Source organism: Ptychodera flava, chromosome 12, assembly GCF_041260155.1.
Source record: "Ptychodera flava strain L36383 chromosome 12, AS_Pfla_20210202, whole genome shotgun sequence".
Classification (NCBI taxonomy): Eukaryota; Metazoa; Hemichordata; class Enteropneusta; family Ptychoderidae; genus Ptychodera; species Ptychodera flava.
Window position 1 is genome coordinate 15,268,163 of NC_091939.1, and position 20,007 is coordinate 15,288,169.

A 20,007-nucleotide genomic window follows, 5' to 3' on the forward strand; every position below is an offset into this window, starting at 1 on the left:
TTTTAACTCATTGTGAAAATCAAGGAGAAACCAAAATTTACACAAGCTTCGATTTTTACATCTTATTTTAACATTCTGGCCATACTCAATTTAAGTCATCTGGTGAAAACTTCAAACTTTACATTAAATGAAAGTCACTCATATTTAAAAATCATAAACTGTGTAGGAAATGTGAAATGCTGCTCTGTGAAGACCATGGTCATGTTCAAGGTGGAATCGAATCCTTTTGAACGAGAGATTCTTTCTGAGAATTTTCAACCAGATTCATTTACATATTTTTTGGTACTAACAGTATCCAATGCATGGAAATTTACATTTAATGTTTTCTGTTGCAGTAGTGCATTAAACTTTGAAATCAACACAGCAAGGACTATGTAGTGTGTGTGTGTTACTCTGAAATATTGTCTAGCTCAAATTATGTATTTTAGCTTTCTTGCAAGCTGTTTTTAGCATCAGAGAACAGAAAAGGAAGACAAATCCACAACTCTTTGAGCTGGCTCTGCTGACTAGTACCACCTTTCTGAGGGTTTAAAGTTTTTGTTCAATTACAAGATTTATCCTGCATGATTACAAAGAGTTTGCAAGCTGCATATTACACAAAACATGTTCACCATTGCAAGGCAAACTTTTAGGAAGTTATACATAGTCAACCAGCCTGACTGCATATTTATGGTAAACTCTCAAGTAGAGATGTAGACAATTATTCTTTTAATTTATTCACCATAAGCAACATGCTCAGTAATCGAACTGATGAACAAAGCACAACTCTGTCGGTCAGGAGCGATCCGAAAAGTTGACAAAGCATATCTCTCTTATCCCAGCAAACTGCTCAACACTGAACTTTTGCAGATATTTTGAACCTTGATACACATGTAGCATGAATTAGAACATCACTACAAAATTACAGAAATGATCACACCAAGGAGGACTGTCATGGTTACTGATGATGCTCTACAGCTGCAGCCATCTGATGGCAGTGATGATGATGATGATGATGATGATGATGATGAGTTCATATCTCCAACATTACCGTCTCGTCCATACCAACCATCTGTTAGTGTGTTCCTGACTCCTGAAAGGCGAAACCAAGGTTTAAAGGTATACAGTCACCTATACTCTAAATATGCCCATATTTGGTCAAAGGGGCATTCCTTGGTATTCAAAATGCCCATGTGAGGGTGCTGTTTTTAAAAAGCGCCACCCGCTTAAAATCTGTGATTGGTTAGGTATTCTCTTTTCATGGTAACTGTGGTAAAATTGGAACAGGTGACAGTATACCTTTAAGCCAGGAAGTGTTAATCATAAATCCATAGCATGAACAGGCTGGTTTATGTAAAGAGTGGTACAATGACTCACAAATGTATAAAGTGCAACCAACACATCCTGCAGTTAAAAATCACTAGTATCAGTCAATTACTAATATCATTCTTTTAGAACAATGTAAAGTTTTATTTTTGCATTATAAAGTAAGGTTTGGCTTGCAGCGAATTTTCAAGAACATTTTTGGTTTAAAATACCATTTTCCAGATATCATTTTTGCCAGATCAAAACCAATCATCTACCATTTTTGAAAATTGTGGGTGGATTATCAATTTTCCAGGACTTTCCAGGACTCAATTTTATTTTCAAGGACATCTCCTGGACGGAGCATACAGATCCTGTCAAATTCTTTGCAGTTTCTTCACAAGCATCATTAACGTCAGGTTCTTCTCCCCAAATCTCGGCTAATGCTTATTGAAACAAAAACAAAGACACGTTAATTGGTAAAATTGCATCAAAGCCTGTAAGGAAAAGTAATTTTACCCTTTCACCACCATGGTCTGACCCAACTACATTGTTATACAGTGGTGAGTGTTGACTCCTGTACTGGAAAATGGGGAAGAAGGTTTATTGTCATACTCACCTGCCATGCCGTCTTCATGTGGTACTGGATTATCTATTGAGAGGAACAACCGTCTGTTGGTGTCATTGTCTTGGTTACAGTAGTCATGGTGACAGCAACAGTGCCAGAAGAATGTGGTTGAATCATATACTATTTTTGGTGGATGATGGCGTGTGTAGGATCTCCCACAGAAGGTCACCTGGCTGGGACATGAGTTGATTTCTCTCAAGCAACCTAGACCATAGCATTACACTTATTAATATTATTTGCATAGACAAAAATTGTAATAGTAATTTGGGGATGTCTGATGTGCTTCTGCGAAGTCAAAACATATATTATGCTTCTAAATAATTTTTTTTTTAATGAGCCATTTTCCATGCTCTGTGCAAAAAACTTGCAGGACAAAATGTGGTAGGTGTGGTGAAGAAATTTAACCATCCAGGGTAAAGTACCCACCTTTTACGATGGTCAAGAGTTGCCCTCTCTCCTTCCTCCAAACTACCTGACACCCTGTGTTGTCCAGTGAACACTCTACATCATGACAAGTTGTGTTATCACTGCTGCATTCCACACAGAGCAAAGCTTTTCCCCTGCCTATGAAAATCACCACTAACAGAGAGAGAGAGAGAGAGAGAGAGAGAGAGAGAGAGAGAGAGAGAGAGAGAGAGAAAGGTGCTTCTATTTATATATTCATGCAATCCCTCGGTATGTTATCTTAAGCATAGGACACTTTCAAGGGGCGTTATCTAGCTTAAGTACCACCACATCGTAGGGATGGACCATAATGTGATTTGACTTCTGCAGGGAGTTGTCAAAAATGAAAGAAAAAAAAAACACAGCAAAAGTTGCTGGAAACACTCTTTTGAAGATGTGTTGATTTTAGGGGAAAAAATAAAAAATATTGACATTAAGATCACCAAACAAAAATGTTAATATGGGTAAAATAGCATGCATGGTAAGCTAGTTGGTGGGGGGTTCAAATTATGTAACAAAACAATTGCACCCCTTCAAAGATTTACTTGTGCATTCCTGGATATGAGCCCATATCAATTTTCACAATTTTGATATGCGACCTGGTTAGACCAGATTTTTCTACTCTCAAGCTGAGTGCTTTACCTGTCAAAATTTTGAATACCGTTATGTAACAGTGGAGCAATATTGTGTAAGATACTTGCCTGAAATGTTATGATTGAAGACAATGCAGGGTGTTCTCCACAGATTGGAAATACAGAGGGACATCAATTTACATAACAACCATAATTTGCATATTCTTTTGTTGTGAAAATGCATCTTTTACACTGTTATTAACATATGAATAGACTGCTCCGGAAAAACAGAGGGGTGGCCCACCCCTAGTAGTTATGCCCTTATGGAGAACCCTGACAATGTACGATGTAAAATCTGTTGTTGAAGGAGTGCTGACGGCAATAACATCCCATCACACAACTCACAACGTCCTGCTCTATGTCCTGGTCCTCCGTTTCACATGACATGTACACAATACATTCACTCAAGTTACGCTGGTACATCAATACGGGGCTACTCTTACGCCCAGTTGTGGTTGTTAGCTTCCACTAGAACATACGGTCTCAAACACAAGATCCGCGGTGCAGCGAAGGTCTATACCTGAATGGAACTGAGCTGCGGAATACTAGAACGATGATAACAAATCGTGCTATCGCCGACAGCTAGGTTTCTCCCGCAGTATTTGAATAATCCAGGGTATTGCTCGCGACCATAATGTGAGACCAATAAAAGGAAAGTAAAAGAAATCGACAAGAACTTACCGCAAAACGTCAAAACATAAAACCAAACTAGACACTCCGGCGCCATGTCCGAACCATCGGTCAAATTGGCGAACCGCAAGCTCGAAAACACACTTTCGCACATGGTCATAAGTTGTTCCTCATTGGTCAAAAAACTGTAACAAAGTTTTGGTAGATACTATAATGTTCTTGGCTGGAGGGGTGGTCACCACCTCAATGTTGACGATCATTGTTTCATGGTGTTAATGTATTGGTATTCAAGCAGATGTATTCAAGCAGGTGAATTATGTCCTTGCTCCATTGGAATCATATGGCAAAACATGAATGTTATAAAGAAAGCGATGATGAAATTGATCAAATTTTGACTACCGGTCGCTGTTTAGGGAGCCGTCATTCTTTACGGCGGGGGAGGGGGTCAGAGGAATTTCATCGGTAACTCCATTATTTCGGGTACCCCCCGACTACGATAAATTTGAGTAACCCCCTCTAGAAATTTTGCCTGACCCCCTCCCCCAGTTAGAAAAATTTAATATCAATACAGTTATTTGTAAAATTTATAAAAAAATGCAGCAGTAGTAAAGACCTTTCAAGTCCTGATGTACCCTACCATCGTCGGTTATCTCATGATGGATAAAAAGGTAAAACCAACATAATGAAATTCAAAGTCACAACAAAATATAAAAACTGATATCAAAGCTCATGCGATAACCAGTACCCAACCATGTAGTATCGTTTAATTTGGATGGGTTTGATGACAGTTTTCACTAGGATATCTGACTGGGCAGACTTTGAAAGTACATGTCGAGAGGCTGAGGAGAAAGTGCAAGAGGGGACGGAGTATCCGCTGTCTTGCGTGGAAAATTTTGTGAAATCGATGTGTGCAATGTGCTGTCTGGTGCAATCTGAGAGGTGTTTTTAATTTTTTTTTGTTTTGTTTTGTTTTTTTTTTTCACTTAGTAAAACTGTTAGAATACCCCAAGGGTAAGACCACGAGAAGAGGGTCATCCCTCTAGCATCGAAACGTCTTAGAAATTGATGTGTGTAATGGTGCAGTCTTAGAGGTGTTTCAATTTATTTTGCTCTCAATAAAACTGTTTGAAAATGATATTAAACACTGATATTTTTATTACATTTTTGCATTACAGTGCTTGAGTCACAATATTCAACAACCGAACAATAACAAAACAGTTCTCAGTTTGCCAGAGATTGCCAGAGATTGCCAGAGATTGCCAGAGAATTTGCGTGAATGGCAAATCTGCAACCTTCTTCTGTCATTTGCAAAATATTTCTCGCCACATTTTGAACAACCGCCTCTATAGCTTTCAATTTTTTGAGTGACACCCTCGCATCCCTCCGACCCTCTAGGCTATAAATAATGACGGCTCCCTTATTTTGCCTATTTTGTACTGCCCCCCTTTTTGTGCGCCTTCCTTGGAGAAAACGTACTGGCAATGAAAGGAGAATGGCTCACATAATTTTACTTTTGTGACATTTATGAATGTTAAACGCTATACAACTATCAAATTGTAAAAGAGTGTTCTTGATGTTCCGAATCACGATTAAGGGGAACTTCAGACCACAGTACGCGTAGATGGAGTAAATATATAGATCAGGCGACACAGGAATTAACGTTGCGCTCGAAACTTTATTTCCCCAGGTCAGCCTGATGGCTGCCTGGGGCAACTCTTAGCTCCGAGAGCCTGGAGATATGCTCACTCCAAGGCCCCCAAAGTCCGACTCCCAAATTTACAATACTTTGTCGACAAGAAAACTTGCCAACGCTAGTTTCACAATGATTAATACGTAGTATGCATGAGACATGTCACAACACCATTGTTTTAAATCCAAGCTGTGAAAATATGAAAAGCGATACTTAACAGCTACAGTTCTGATAAAAGTTCGACTACATTGTCTTTCTATTGTCCAACCTTGCGTGAGACATTTCATGCATAATCATAGGAATTCACGAGACATGCGGGTGCCTGGAATGGCGTTGCCATTGAATTTAAACAGAAGAGACTTGAAAATGTAAATTTGCCGCCAATTTTGAAGAATTACACCTCCGGTAAATCGTGGGAATTCAAGCCCAAGTGGCGAAATGTTGAAATTTGGCGAATTGCTGGAATGAAGATTTACAGTAACCGGTGCAAATTATAGAAACATGACATCGTTCTTTCTCCCACAAAGGCTTGCCCTCAAGCCCTATAAAAGGTGTCTCAAATATGGATAGAATACAAAAAATATTACATTTACACAAAATACACAAGGAAAGTACAGAATTTCAGAAGAACATAAAGTGGAAAGTACAATTTTTTGTTTGTAATTAGAAACATGACATTGTTCTTTGAAAATAATCGAATAATGTATGTGTTGCAGTGCTGATAGCAGATGTATACAAGCTGTATCGGGCAATGTCCGCGGTTATGTTTGTGATCAAAAGTTTCTCCCAGTGAGATCCGTTTCTAGAACAATCTCGATTACCATATTGACGATGTTCAAATTTAAAACTAAATATTCAACTCTCCAACCCCCCAACCCTTCGTATCGGAGACGTCTTACGCGTAGCACTGCAGCGTCGGTAATTCTCGTAGCTCTATAATTATCTTCACTTAATAAAAAAAAAAATACTCCCAACCCCCAAACCAACCCGAGTAGATGAGGCTTCATGCCATAAAATAAAGACAAACGAGTATAAATAATTAGATTTCTCTGGTGAACGATACCAATATTTGGAATTAAAGCGAGTCTACTATACTAACTATTTGACCACAAAAACCTCTCGAACAATTGTCAAATTCAGTTCGCAGACAAAAGACGCAGTTACAACGATCATACACAATTCTCTTGTTCAACTTCGGCAAATCTCGAATCTGCTCACCCTTCAAAATGTTGATACTGTTATCTTCTCATGGTTGATCTACCTTGACGTGTTCTTCGCTAGCTTCCTTGGGTTGAATGACTCAGCTTGCCTCTGTAGATATCACCTTCTCCTGTCATTTTTTGGGTCTGAATTCTGCATTCTCCATCCTTTATGTCATCCGGGGAATTTCACTCAGGTGTCCGGGAGCGACTCGCTTCTCGAAGTTCTATCGGGAAATTCAATTCAGCTTTGCTGTGAGAGCTCGAGGCTTCGTTTTCTTCGTTTTCGGGGAATCATGCCCGGATTCTCCACCATATCAAATCGTAAAAGAGTGTTCTTGGTGTTCTGAATCAGGATTAAGGGGAACTTCCAGACCACAGTACGCGTAGATGTAGTAAATATACAGATCAGGCGACACAGGAATTAACGTTGCGCTCGAAACTTTATTTCCCCAGGTCAGCCTGATGGCTGCATGGGGCAACTCTTAGCTCCGAGAGCCTGGAGATATGCTCACTCCAAGGCCCCCAAAGTCCGACTCCTAAATTTACAATACTTTGTCGACAAGAAAACTTGCCAACGCTAGTTTCACAATGATTAATACGTAGTATGCATGAGACATGTCACAACACCATTGTTTAAATCCAAGCTGTGAAAATATGAAAAGCGATACTTAACAGCTACAGTTCTGATAAAAGTTCGACTACATTGTCTTTCTATTGTCCAACCTTGCGTGAGACATTTCATGCATAATCATAGGAATTCACGAGACATGCGGGTGCCTGGAATGGCGTTGCCATTGAATTTAAACAGAAGAGACTTGAAAATGTAAATTTGCCGCCAATGTTGAAGAATTACACCTCCGGTAAATCGTGGGAATTCAAGCCCAAGTGGCGAAATGTTGAAATTTGGCGAATTGCTGGAATGAAGATTTACAGTAACCGGTGCAAATTATAGAAACATGACACACTTTGAAAGTGCGAATCGACACGTTTGTTATTATTAATATGATTAAGTTATAACATGATGCCATCTCAGTAATTCCAGTGTCAAGTTATCATTACGTGCCTAAGTTATTGGTTTTTCATGCGTCACACGTTTATGAAAACACATCTACTTCGAGTGCTTTCAAAACATAAACAAGAATAAATAAATATTTGGGTCTCGCATTTCCTATTATACTCGGCATTTATCAGTCGATTATAGTGTTAGTATAAACTAACGCTGCTCTGGCGCCCCTCTCCCCTCCCCGTTCAACGTTTTTCTGCGACGAACTCATTTGCGCGTATGCATTCATTAGCGAGTGTCAAGTGCGTGCCCATAAACTTTCTTTGACATAATTGGTACTATTTTTGAAATGATGCATACAATTGTTTGGAAAAAGTTCTGGCCCGGAATCGACGACTTTTATATAAGCGTTCAATACCGATCGAATACGCACGCGCAAGCGGGTTAAGCCCACACACAACAGTTCAACTCTTCAAGGAGCAGGTCGGTCAACTTAGGCCTAATAATGATATCTGAACAGCGTGCTGCCATCATATCACGACCCGGATATAAAGCAGAATTGCTAAGAAATTCGTTCCAGTATGTGCCTTGATGATGCCCTGCACTAGTTAGAAGCAAACACAAGTTCTCCATAGGCATGCAATATTTGGCGCATAGAGGCACTGGATTCCTGTTAAACTTTAAGTATAGGGCCTATTTTGTTCCTCTAAAGTTGTCTTTGGCCAATTTATAATATTTTATTGAAAAAGAAACAGCTGTAAATCAGCAGTGATTTCTCGAAGGGCATATTTTCCATGTTATCTTGAAATCGACGAGGTTAAATCATATTGAATCGATTTTTTTCTTTTTATATGTCAATATTGCTTCTCATACAGAAATTTTTTCTGAGAATTCCAAGAATACAGCTACTGAGCTAGCTTTCAAATCACAAAATGTACCAAACCTGTCTCAATGTCAACACTGTGCACTTTGTCGCTTTTTCTTCTTAATTAAATTGTAAGATTTTCTTGATCGACATTTGTGAAATCTGAACAAAAGCTATGTACACCCCCCTCCCCCCACTTTCTTTCTGTGCCAGGACTCCATCGCTTAGTCTCCTACGTGTGACCCGAAGTACTGACCTTTAACCTCGTTCCAAACTAAATAAGTGGTACACTGTTTACATCGCAAATTGTGTGAAAATCAACATTAAATTTTCCCTAAAATATAACAGAATAAAACTTGTATACTATTTTGCTAAAAATAAGGGTTCAAATGTCCCATTTGTCCGATCGATTTACGTTACAGCTCCGGGCATATATTTTAGGAAAATATGTCCCGGATGTAAACATTGTCTGACGTGTGATGGCGGACAGGTCAAATAGCAGAACAGTGCTGTGACCTGTTACACTTCACTCTTGCCATGCAAGCCGTCTGGTAAGTTTTCGTCTATGATCATTTCGTTTTGAACCGTTCAGATCTTACTTCGTTTGACTCCGAAATTTAAACTCTACCACAGTCATCTGATAAAGGCTTTATACAATCTCGACAAATGGTAAATCGTCGTTAAACTTTGCGGTCAACCGATCCAACAGAGACACAGAGTTTGAGACCACTGCCGTACATGTACATGTATTGGCGGTTTGTTTACATCGAGCTTCAGACCAATTTTAATTTTGTATATTTGTTTTTTAAAAATATAAGTACTTATAATTTTGTTTGTGGAATTTTGCTTCAATAGTTTTAATCAACTTATGGTGCAATTCATAGTTCGAAATAGCTTTCTACCTCCATAGTGAAACGTAACAACAGCATTGCAACCCTCATTGGCATCGCCAGCATCAGGTGTGGTCCGTAATTTTAATTGGACACGGGGCCGTAGCTGAATTACTAGCTCTAGGTGACAACCGCCAAGCAATTTCGCGTAACCAAGGATTGTTGCTATGCCCGGCAACTATGTCCCTGTACGTTCGACAGCACACATACTTGACTTCACCTAGTTCCAGTAGCCGTTGGTGGGCCCACGAAGCACAAGGAAACAGTAGTATATACTGTTTTCCGCCATGGTGGTGTGTCAGATTTGAAACCATTTGACATTTGATATTTTTATATTTGTTAGGCCGCGCACAGGAAAATTAGTTTTTTGATAAAATATCAAAGTTTGTGGATAAGGATTATTGGCCCATATGTTGACATAACATGAATTATGCTAGTAATAACACTACGTAGCTACCGTTCTACAGTAAACATTCATTAAATATGTTATAAAAATAGACTAAGTCAGAGTGCCCATGATTCACCACCTTTCTGAAGAACAAATAGTCTTAACAGAGAAATATTTCTTTCCACAATTTTGTGATTTCAACTTTAATTTAGAACATAATGTTTTAATTACACTAATCTTCATACATGGGAAATTGCTTCGTGATTGTTTAGGTAACTAGTGGGATGTTGACACTCCAGGATTCATTGTCCTCATTTATTGATGTCAGAATATCACTGACTGTGATAGCAATTCTGAAGGCATATACAGTCAACTCACCTAAAACCAGTTTTCTGCAGAATGATACAAACATTTTCAAGGTGATAGCTAACTGAATTGTAGATGAACAAACATGAGAGAGACATTCTTGGTTCGTCCAAAGTGACTTTTATCAACTTTCGTGTGTGGTCATAATAATGATGGTAACATTTATTGCTTGCTTGTAAGTTAAAGATTTACATCACATTTTGTAGCAATAAAAGTGTAAAATGAAAACAGATCTTGAACATTTTTCTCCGACACAACAAGATAAATATGATAATAATAGTAAAAATATCTAGGTAATTCTTTGTGTATAATTTACTAAAAAAAAAAAAAAAAAAATATTTTAGTAAAAATATAGTCTGTGAGTTGTTCATCTTGGTGTGTTTCAATTTGAAGTTTGATTTTGGAGAGAAAGTTGTTTCTGTGAACTTCATATTTTGGACAGACTAACAAAAAGGGCATTTCATCTCAAGTTCAATACTATTAGTGTTACAGTGAGTACAGTATCTTTCAGTAATTGGCATTTTTTGAAGGAGTAGGTCAGGTCATGATTATTGTTGTTGCAAAGAGATCCTTTGAATGAAGAGAGTTTCAACACGTTTGACACTCTTTCACACCAAGTTGCATTGTACACATGTGTTTCATAAAAAATATCACACTCTTCATTTCATCTCTAGGCTCCCATACAGACATAGGTGATTGATGAACCATACACACGATTATGTGAAGGGGAGCCTTGAAGGGGAACAATTTACTCACATTCATTTTGATGAGCCTGGTTTGAAGTCTGCAGTTACACACTCCAAATTGTGACTGAACCAAGATGCCATTCTTTGGTAAGAAAAAGAAGAAGAAGAAGGACAAGGACAAGGAAAAACCACCACCTCCACCCAGAGCAGAGACAACTCGACTCAGTGTTAGTGAGAATATCTATGTGACTGTAGACCGTGGACAGACTATCATAGACTCTGCTGGACAACAAAATGTGCACAGTGCAGGGCCAGCAGCTGCCGTCAATAACGTGCCAATAGCTCCTGCAAGGCAGGGGTCAAGCAAAAAATCTGCGCCTGCACCACCGCCTCGGGCTGGTAGCTCGAGATCCAGCCTGTCTGATTCGGCTCCGGGTTTTGACCAGAATGTGACGTCGACAGTAGTGTACAATGAGCACTACGATGGGAGCATTGCCTCTTCAGGGACTGTGAATGGGGATAGTGTGGAGGTGGCACAAGCGACAGATGAACAGGAATTTGCTCCCTGGCAGATCACCCCTGTTGAAGAATGGAATGATGAAGATGTCCTTGACTGGCTGCAGGCAGTGAAACTGGATTACTTTGTTGAAATTTTTGAAGGTATGAAAACTCAATCGTACACTTACAAAATCAGGATAAATTACATGAACTTGCATTTCAGTTGACATTACCTCCCTTTTTTTCCTACCGTTTCAAGTTCAAAACTTTAAGGGTAGCCTTTTTATAAGTAATATAATCATTCTAAAAACACTTAAACCCTTTGAGTGCTGTAATTTTTCCCACCAAAATTTTAGTGCAACATTTTACCACTTTTCATTAATTTTTCTGTAATTTTTTGATAATTTTGGACCAAATGGACATCATATTTCATTGGCTACAGTTTGTTCTCAAAATTTTGGCAAAAATCTGAAAAAAAAAATTGACTGGGAATATTTTATAAAGGCAACAAAAATTGACTGTGGTGTTCAAAGGGTTAAAACAAAAGGTAAGAAGTTAGTTTTGTTGATCTTGGTGCCTAGCAGAAGAAATGTTTCAATACAGTTTATCATTTTATTTTCATTTAAGCGCACAAGATTCAAGATCAACATGAAAATGACAGAACTTAAATATTAAAATGCATTGTAATTCTGATACATAACAAGATGGCAATGATATTCTTGCTGTTCAAAACTTCAAGCAAGGTGCATTTGTGTAATCTGAATGAATTTTACATTTTGAGTATTTTTTTTTCAATTGAAGATGAGGAAGAGACGGACATTCCTATTCTAGATTGACATATACGTAAGGATTAGAAACAAATATTCCCTACTTTGGCCTGAACTCTGAAGGTCACCGTGACAATTACAGAAAATTCTACTTATTTGTATCAGATGTTACTTTTCCATTTTAGTGGAACAGTTATCAGTGTCTCAGATTGTAAAGCTAAGCAAATTTAAGTTGTTAAAAAGTAATTAATTTAAAGTCATGAACTATACCTCATAAAGATGATTGTTGTGAAAAGAAGCATTTAAGTTGTGGGTTCTGAAGAAGGGAAATTAACTTCTCTGTTATCAAGTGGATACACATAAAGAGTTATGATTCTGGAGACTAATTGTTTACCTGAACTGTTTCTGTTTTATAGGGTGTGGTATTGATGGTGATTACCTTATGCAAGTCACAGAAGAGGATCTCAGTAAGCATCCATTAATTTCTGTATAATTTTTAGCTTCATTTTGTCATTGTATATGAACATGGAAACTTATCTGATAGTTTGGAAAAGCTAATGTATGTATGTATGTATGTGTCTGTATGTATGTATGTATGTCTGTCTGTCTGTATGTCTGTATGTCTGTCTGTCTGTCTCTGTCTACTGCATCTCTTTCCGAATCATCTGTCTGTCTGTCTGTCTGTCTGACTACTGCGTCTTTTTCCAAATCACTGTGTATTGCTTCGATATATTGTGTGGAGATGTGTCAAGGTGTGAAGGGCTCCTGTTGTTCAAATAGTCCCAAAATGTGGAAATGAAGTTGAAAAAAGATGAACATGGTAAACAGCCTAAAACTCACAAAGTACTGGTCAGATTCCTCTAATTTTTTCTGCATAGCTACCAAAGGTAGGGTTATGTAAATTTCCAAATTTTCAAAGGAATGTCTTCAATTTTTTATTTTGTGAATTTTTTCCTTTTTCTTCAAAAGTTGAGAAGAAAATATATTTTCTCAGAAAAAGTTTACTTAATAAAATGATTTGCAGTTTCGTTTGCATGACCCTGTCAAGTGAGTATGATTTAGGCTTTTAGTTTTACCTTTTTTCATTTATGCAGTACACCGTACATAACAATTACACCAGCTGGTACCATCTTTTGTACTGCATTATGATTTATGTAATAGCTTGCACTATTTTCATGTATTACGTCTGATCCTCCTTGTGCTGAGTTGAAACATGTGCCTGTCAATTACATCCCAAAACAGATCAGAGAGTCCAGTTTACATCTTTCACAAACATTTAATTTTCACAAAATTCAGCAAAATTCAGCCAACAATGTAACCCTCTAGCGTGGCCACCGAGAATCAATTCATATACGTAGAACTGCAGTGTAAGCTATTCCTATACAAAACATACAGCAAAAAATGTAGTATTGTCTTGTAGTATATTCTTCATCCTGCCAGGTTCATACTTCACCATCAGGTTATGTGGCTTAAAACTAGCAAAGCACAACATGTCCCTTAGTTTGACAAAACATTTGAAGGCTCCAAAAGTATAGATACTGTAAACATTACTTTTACAGACTAAAACTGCTATAACATACCAAGCCAAGTAGGTTAAAGTGCATATTGTTTTGGCTCAGTATTGGATTTTACTGAGCTGACTGATAGCAAAGTAATACCGTCTGGCAGGAAAGGGGGTATACTACTATAACTGTGAAAATGTCAACATGTCATATGGTAAGGTGACTAAATTTATTACAATAAAATACTGACCCACTGGTGGGAGATAAAACACTTTTAAAATGCAGAAGATAAAAACATGGACATTTAGGGTTCAACCCTTCGTCAGCATTAAAACAGATTGGAGTAACAAGGAAATACATTTTAAAAGTTACAAGTGTTTTATCTCCTGCTGATTGGTCAGTATTTATATTGTATCAATTTTCATTTGCTGCAGTTTTATCCCTCTTTTGAGGTAGTTTGTAAGTTTTGATGAAATTTATTTTTCCTTGGTTAGTTGATTTGGAAATTGATGAGGAGGACATCAGAATTGTCTTCTTGAAGGAAGTTGATAAACTCAAGAAGAGGCCAAAGGCAGTTTCTATGTTGAAGTTACAGGTAAATTATATTCCATAATCTGTAATTGCTTGACTCCTGCATCTATTTAATAAACAAGATTGCCTACTTCATTTCTCTAGCATTTCAGATACAAAGTGCCAGGGGATAGATATTCAGACTCTCAAATTTTTTTTTAATTATCTTCATCCAAACACTTCTTGCAGCTCATTTTAAAGTCCTGGGAGTAAGAAAGCTTTTTATATTTATTTTTTTTAAAAATCGAAAATTCTCTTTTTCCCCACAGAGTTAACTCAGGGATGTGGCCATATTGAATTTCAGATATTAGTAATTTAAATATTACTAGGTAATTTTGTTTCTCTAAAATCGAACTCTCAACAGTGACCCCTGATTTTTATACTTGATTTGGCAACAGAATGGTTAAAAGTTTCATAGAGGAAAGTTTGAACAAAGTTTAATTCTTTAAACTTTGAGGTGCGTATTACCTTGAGTGATACGTAAGTTAAGAGCAGGCAAATGGTTGTCTTTTAATATGACATGCTACAATCCGATGAAGTGCTCTTTACATAACAACACTAGATCCAGATTAAGAGACCAACACATTTAGTTACTATTGTATCATCATTTACAAAGTACAATAGCAGCATTGCAGTTAAGTTTTTACTATGTAACACCAAACTACAATTGGGGTCTAAGGCATGTCTGGGTTTTAGCAATCAAAATACTGATATCATAGTGAACTCAAATAACCCTGTAAATTTTAGTTTTGTGAACAAAATTTACTTATACTAGATAACTAATATTGAAGAGAAATTTTTTTTACTGCAGTACTCCAATAAGGCTAAACAGCATGAAGACGATATGAGTGTACGAATGTCGGGAGAGTTGGAAACACTTCTCAAGTTACAAGAAGCACAGGAAAGCAGAATTGATGCTGACATTGCCAAGTTGAAAGAAGATCAGAAACGGGCCGGTCAGTTGATATCCAGCCACCAGACCACTATGCAATCACGCCCGGACAACGTCCAGTCTTCCCACGTCAACTCCACAGATGCCAATACGCAGCAAGGAGGTAGACAGGAACGAAGCGGTGAGTGTTGTCTGCATACACTTGATTCACTCAACCCTCCAACCTCATCCATCCACCAGCCCAGCAAAATTTTGGACCGACCTTATTGTTTTCAAAGGAGTTGTCAAAATATACAGGGGTGTAAGGGTAGGGCCAAAGTGCTTCATCAGGGAATGATAAACTATTTTTGTTGAAATTACACTCACAGTGACATGTTATGATAACAGTGCCAGATTTTGCCTTATGACACTATGTGAAAAAGGCATGTTACATTTTAATCTCTTTATTTCACCTTGATCTGTGTTCTCTTTCATAGATATTGTTGCCAAGAAAGATACTTTTCATGTCGGCAGAGGTGTATGTTTGTCTGGATGCATATACAATTACGTATTGCGCTGATTTTAGCGGTATACTGTGATACACAAATAAGACTTTCTCAGAAGTGTTAATCTCCCATCAGGTTTAGCAATAGTTTAAGTCTTTCACTTTTGAGGCGCATACTACCTCAAGATAAATTATTTCAGCACTGATATGCATATTTTATCTTCAGCTGAAAGTCAGAAGTCAGCCTCTCTTTGCTATTCATATCAATAAATTTATAATTAGACTTTTATCGCTGATCTTTTTTTTTTGATTGATTATAGGCAGCATAATCAGTCCACCAATGACATTCACAGCTGATGGAACTCAACCTGTGCCAGTGGAAGAGTGGACTGACGATGATGTTGTAACCTGGTTGGAAGGAGTGGGACTTAGCCGTCATGCGCCGGCTTTCAAAGGTCAGTACACTTTCCGACTAAAGTTTAAACTTTTATTGATGTCTATAAACACATGCATATAATAGTGCCATGAATGGAGAATTGTACAAACCACCTTCCTTCAGAGTGAATGCTATAGAAATGTTTAATTTTGCTCGAAAGAAGTTCTCACCTTTGAAACAAAAATAAAAAGCAGCTTTATCTAGATGTTTTTTCCCGTCAGCAGGCCATTCATAATAAAATTCTCAAATTGTACCAGCACCATGCTACCGGTCTCTTATCTGGACATTTAAGAGAGTAGCAATGGGTGATATTTTTTGCAAAACAATAGATAAATTCTTTGAGACCTTCAACGTCAAATCATAATTGTTCTAATGTTTCATAATTACATCATCCCCAGGCAGCGATTTTCCTACGCCCGGATCAAAGGTGCTGACAGCATGTACATATTTCATAATTGCTTTATTTTTATCCGTCAAAATACTTTTGGTCACAATCCTAACTTCTTTCAAAATATTTTTGGTTGCAATATTAATCACGATCCTATTACATATCACGAGTGTATTACAGTGAAACCTGTACTTGTTTTAGGTTAAAATGTGTGTCACTATCTAATAGCAAACAAGCTACAAGTTTATTCCCCTTCTCCTGAGAAAGTTTTTCATTTTGTGCATTTATAATATTGTTGACATCTTTGGATATGTAACAATGACATGTTTAAGTCTGTATATCAGTAGTTATCAATAGTTTATTATACTAGCTTCCTTGCATTTTCATTCAGAATGTGCTGTCCACACAGGCATTTTTATTCACCAAAAGTCATATGAAATTTTTTCAGAATATTGCCTGTACATGTTTTCAATGTAGAAGTGGACAGTTGACACAGAAAACGAAAATTATATTTTGTTATTAATGTTCCACTTTAAATCATCCCAATTCTGGACTAGCCTTTTTTCAGGGTTTCCGAGCCAGTTTCTTTAAACAATGTGGTTCAATATATTTCCAAACACATACACACAAAATTGGTTAAGGTAATAAAAGGGATGAAAATTGAACTCATGTCCAGAGCATGCACTGTACAACATGCATTATCCTCATGTAGCAGATAAATTCTTTTATTGCTCAACTTTCTGTTACTTTCAGCAAAGCACATAACTGGGAAAGGTCTTGCTGAGATTGATCTTCAATTGTTCGGTGAGTTTGATGTCATTGTAGTCTTTTATAAAGGAATATCAAAAAGAGTTCAGCAAAGACTTTATCACCACTTGAGCTAGAAGACAGTAAACTGCTCTATTATTACATTTGGGTTGTAAAAGTGTAAATCCGTAGGACCATAGAGTGAGTCTCGCTCTAGGGCCTGTTGTAGGACTGGGTAAAATGGCTGGGTAATGATAGTATTCTAGGTTTGATAAGGGTTTCAAGCAAGCTTTGCGAGGAAATAGAAGACTTTCTGTAGAAATAGGTAACATTTCAAAATTATTCAGCCGTTTGAATTTTCACAATGCAGATCTGCAAAGGAGCATACACCAGTTGAGAAACTAAGCTACCTTGACTATGACAGGAGGGTTAGCAGTACAAAACTCTTTGGAACTAAAATATTTTAACAATTCTCAATGGCAGCCACTCTCAATTTTTTTGATACGGTCAAGCATTGAGGTGGTGCAAAACCATATTGAATGATTTTGTTATAGTTTACCTGTTCTGTTCCACAATACAGTAGGGCAAGATTATTTTACGAAAACTTTCAATATTGTGTTCATGTGAAATGATGCCATTTCTTTTATCACACAGAGGACATGAACATCAAATCTGCAAATGACAGAGAGGAGGTGCTGTCCAAAATCTATGAACTCTTAAATCCGTCAGCAGCGGCCAGTGCAGATCAACTTCTCAGTAAGTATAAAGTGGTACAATGCTGTTCTCTGTCACTGATTGCATCAGTTGTATGGCATATTCTAAACACTTCACCACTGAGAAAAGATATAGCCACATGCGTATCTCGTCAAAATGTCTTCATGCATGTTATTCACATATGTCTTCAGTGTTTGAAAAGGTCTGAAAGAAATGCTGAGCAGCTGTGAAAATATCAGCTTTTCAAATACCATCACTCCCCCCACCCCCACCACCAAAAACAAGAAGATGCCCCCACTAATAATTTTTTTCAGACTCAACAGATCCTTAGCATGCATGAACATTCTTGGTAAAGAAAATCATCTAAGGACTAATATATTTATACAAAAGCAAAGAATAAATGCTTCATATATCCATTGTAAGTTGCATGTATTGGACATAGACAAAGAGGTTACGTAAGTAGGGTATTTGATTTGACTTCATCAAACATCCCAATCATTGGAGTATTCCATTTTATCTGCCAGCATTTGTGACTATGAGCATAGTTGTTTAAACCCTTGTGCTTCCAGGTTCACATGCCACCATCAGGTCAAGTTGGTTAAAACAAGTGATGCATGGCAGGTTTAAACAAAAACTTGCATTTTAACAAAAATTTGAATATTTTAAGGCCCCAGAATACCTAGATGCTGTAAATATGATTTTTACTGACCAAACCTGCTGTAACATGCCTTTGTCAAGTAGGTTAAAATACAGATAGATTTTGCTCAATACTGCTTTTTACTAACTCGGCAAAATGGAGAAGTGATGCTGTGTTGAGGGATTAGAGTTAAGGTAATACACACCTTCAAACAGAAAATTTTGAATTGTTGAGGAGGCTTTCCTTAATAAAACTAGAAACCATTTTCTTTGATTATCAAAAATAAAAATAAGTTTTACATAACAATGGAGAGTTTAGGATCAGAAGAACAAAATTACCCAAAATTCACAGATATTTGAAATTCAAAGTGACCTCTATACTCTTAGTCAACATTAAAGGAAAATGTTTAATTTTTTGATATTCACAAAATACACAAACAAGACTGAAGGCTTCAATTTCATTAGTGTCAAACCATAGACAGTAGAGAAACTACTATCTATGGTCAAACGCAGATGACTAGAAAATATTTAAAAATATTCCCAAGACACATTTTATCGCAAGTTTAATATTTTACTGTTTAATATTTCACTGAAATTCATTAAGCATGTAGAGTTAAATATGTAAGCAAACAAATGCTGTGACTTTTGAAGAGAGTGTATAAATTATAAATTTGAGATCGATGACATTTTTATGTTGTAACAAGAATTCAAAGTTCAGCACCATAATACATGTATTTTGTACTTTAGGTTCATGCATGTGTACCCTTTAGATCAATACAATGTGTTTCGTGGATAACTTTTGGGCAATTAACTCTACCCCTTTCCAACGGAGCTGCACTCAGGTTGTTAGAAATAAATGAAAAATAAACAAGAGCAAGTCAGCCATGAATTGTGACCCTACTCTCAAAACAAGTCTTTGTGTGACAAGGGTGTTTCCATCAGCAGATATAAAAATGACCTAATTTTGAGTTACAAGCAGTTTACCACGGAGTGCCTGTCGTTGCCCTCAGGCTCTAGTAATAGAGGTTCTCTTGAAAGCACATTTCTGTATCATGCATGTTTTGCCAAATGCAAACTTTGCACGGCAATTCTCTAGTAAAGCATCAGCTTAAATGCTTATGTGTTCTTTGAGCAGTTTGACATCAAATCAACAACCCTCATGTTTGACAGCCAACCACTGCCAGTCATGCGTAAATACTTTTCTGAAAACGATGACCTGTAAGCCCCCGATATCAGCCACACCATGCGTAATTATACAGTTCAGCATTGTGATGCAAATTAGTCACCCATACGGCAATATGAATGTATTCTCGTGCATATGAAATCCTTTCGATGTGCCGTTGTGAAGTCACAAGCTCCAAGTAGCGAGATGATTTAATCTGTGAACAATATTCTCTCCATGGTTTGATGCCACAAATTTTACATGTAGCAGGTGTGGCTATAGGGTATGGTGGCAATCTGCCATGCTTTGGAGCACAGTAAATGCTGGACTAATGCTTCCAACCCAGGGCATATCACCAACTGTTACAAGTAGAGTGGTATTTTCATTAATATGCATACATGAACACTCTCAGAAAGTATGGATCTGACTAATCAGAGAAATTATTTTATTAAAATGAATGCACTTGTAATAGTCTGTCTTTATGATATGATATTGTCTGTCAA

General features: G+C 37.3%; 1 protein-coding gene and 1 long non-coding RNA gene across 5 annotated transcripts in view; one reads left to right on the plus strand and one right to left on the minus strand.

The window, feature by feature from the left end:
* Positions 1-31: 31 nt before the first annotated feature.
* LOC139145127 (uncharacterized) lies at positions 32-3,785 on the minus strand. The gene is made up of 4 exons (XR_011554898.1): positions 3,670-3,785; positions 2,339-2,491; positions 1,904-2,116; positions 32-1,072 (listed from the first exon to the last, which is right to left on the minus strand). It is a non-coding gene; the product is annotated as an uncharacterized lncRNA (long non-coding RNA).
* A 5,047-nt stretch (positions 3,786-8,832) lies between these two features.
* Positions 8,833-20,007, plus strand: part of LOC139145128 (interaptin-like) — a 42,206-nt gene continuing 31,031 nt past the window's right edge. For all 4 annotated transcript variants that reach the window (XM_070716084.1, XM_070716085.1, XM_070716086.1 and 1 more), the window contains exons 1-8: positions 8,833-8,929; positions 10,697-11,368; positions 12,390-12,440; positions 13,970-14,070; positions 14,857-15,118; positions 15,742-15,876; positions 16,999-17,049; positions 17,647-17,748. In XM_070716084.1, coding sequence (XP_070572185.1) covers positions 10,843-11,368; positions 12,390-12,440; positions 13,970-14,070; positions 14,857-15,118; positions 15,742-15,876; positions 16,999-17,049; positions 17,647-17,748 — 1,228 coding nt within the window. In that variant the 5' untranslated portion in view covers positions 8,833-8,929; positions 10,697-10,842. The remainder of the gene's footprint in view (positions 8,930-10,696; positions 11,369-12,389; positions 12,441-13,969; positions 14,071-14,856; positions 15,119-15,741; positions 15,877-16,998; positions 17,050-17,646; positions 17,749-20,007) is intronic.